The sequence below is a fragment of the Sinocyclocheilus rhinocerous genome, unplaced genomic scaffold (assembly GCF_001515625.1).
Source record: "Sinocyclocheilus rhinocerous isolate Xijiao unplaced genomic scaffold, SAMN03320098_v1.1 C36735794, whole genome shotgun sequence".
NCBI classification, from domain to species: Eukaryota; Metazoa; Chordata; class Actinopteri; order Cypriniformes; family Cyprinidae; genus Sinocyclocheilus; species Sinocyclocheilus rhinocerous.
Window position 1 is genome coordinate 1 of NW_015785436.1, and position 1,637 is coordinate 1,637.

Here is a 1,637-nt window from a genome sequence, read left to right on the forward strand (position 1 = left end):
ATTCTTGATGAAATCTTTGACAATATAGAAATAAAGTCCTTCATGATGGTATAAAGAAAACACGATAAACAAAAACGATCATTTTAAAAAAGGTAAAGTAAAAGAATAACATTTGCTCAAATCCCCCGTCGTGAGCACAAAGTGGTAGAGTCGGACTTGTGGAGGACTGAGGGAGAGAGATCCATAGGGGTGCTGGACCGAACCAAGCGGCAGCTGGAAGAGGGGCGAGCGGGAAACGGGGAGGTCCTTACATGCCGTAACCGAAACCCGGCTGTGCCGGAGGAGCCTGGGGGTAGCCAGGCGCTGCTGTGTACCCATAGCCATAAGCCTGCTGCGGGGGGACAGGCACACTGGGACCTGCTGTCAGCATGAGCTGAGGCGTGCCTGAGGAATGAGAGATTTTGGAAAATAAAAAATTTAAAAAATGCATTTAAAAGTATTATATTTTAAAAAACATAAATACTAGTCAATTTTCTTGGCAATTTGCTTTGACTGTTTTACCATAAACAATGGGTTGAGTCTCTGTGGCCTGCTCCTCTTCTTTCCTCAAGGATTCGGAGGTCTCCAGCTTGTCCACCTAAATACACGAGAAAAATTAGTTTTCAGTCTGTATATATGATCATTGTGTTGAGGACTAAGAATGTCTCTTAAAATAATCATGGTTTTATTATTCATTAAAATTAATTCAGAAAATAGTGTAAATACAAATAGAATTTACTAATATAATTATACTAATGCTTCTATTAATGCTTATTAATTAATAATATGAATGTTAATATACAAATGTTAATCACTTTTCAAATTGACAGAGATATTTAAAATGCTTTTAATTCATGTTTAAAATGTAAAATATTCTTAGTTTTATATTCAAGTTAATATGTCATATCAATGATGATTATTTGAAAATACTGCTACTATATGTAAATGCTAATGACTTTTCAAACTGACTTATTTAAAATGATTTATTGGATTAATTTGTCAACGTTATCTGTGACTATTTTTAAATTAGTATTCTGATAATTGATGTCTTCATTTTATACTAATATTTTATACTAAACTGAAGTATGTGAATGTTAAATCACATTTCAAAGTGAAAATAAGCATTTCAAATTTTTTAATTTGTGTTTAAAATGTTAGCTCAATTTTTTCATGTTTTATTTTTAATATATTGATAACTAATGTCTTCATTTTTATTATTTAATTATTATAACAATTATACTAATGTATATACTAATGTAATTTACAATGTTAATACATTTTCAAATGGAATATTTAACATTATAAAATGTTAGTCAAATTTACTCATGTTTTTTTAAATTAATAAAATAAAGACATCAATTATCAATATGTGTTATACTAATAATTATAATTACTTAATAATAATTATACAAATACAATTTAATGTATGTAAATGTTACATTTCAGCTAAACAAATTTAAATGGATTTAATTCAACCTTCAAACGTTAGTCAAAGGTCATTGTTTTGAAATAATTCACAATAATTGATCTTTGTTTTATTTTTAAGTGGCATTTCTAGTCCTTCCCCATTTTAGAGTAGCAGCCCATCCTTACCTTGCTGAGGTATTCCCTCGTCACCTGGATGAAGTAAGGCATGGCAAAGTCCATGATGTTGTGCC

General features: G+C 30.5%; 1 protein-coding gene across 1 annotated transcript; it reads right to left on the reverse strand.

Moving 5' to 3' along the window:
- Positions 1-19: 19 nt before the first annotated feature.
- LOC107736488 (clathrin heavy chain 1-like) lies at positions 20-1,631 on the reverse strand. The gene is made up of 3 exons (XM_016547884.1): positions 1,573-1,631; positions 502-577; positions 20-384 (listed from the first exon to the last, which is right to left on the reverse strand). Exons 1-3 carry the CDS (start codon positions 1,624-1,626, stop codon positions 248-250), a joined length of 267 nt encoding a protein of 88 aa, XP_016403370.1. The 5' UTR covers positions 1,627-1,631; the 3' UTR covers positions 20-247.
- Positions 1,632-1,637: the final 6 nt, after the last annotated feature.

Excerpts from the sequence above, each read along its gene's own strand:
- LOC107736488 (XM_016547884.1), bottom strand. The coding sequence starts at position 1,626 with ATGGACTTTGCCATGCCTTACTTCATCCAGGTGACGAGGGAATACCTC. Across the intron at positions 578-1,572 it reads CGAGGGAATACCTCAGCAAG|GTGGACAAGCTGGAGACCTC; the intron begins GTAAGGATGGGC and ends TCGTGTATTTAG. Across the intron at positions 385-501 it reads GACTCAACCCATTGTTTATG|GCACGCCTCAGCTCATGCTG; the intron begins GTAAAACAGTCA and ends CTCATTCCTCAG.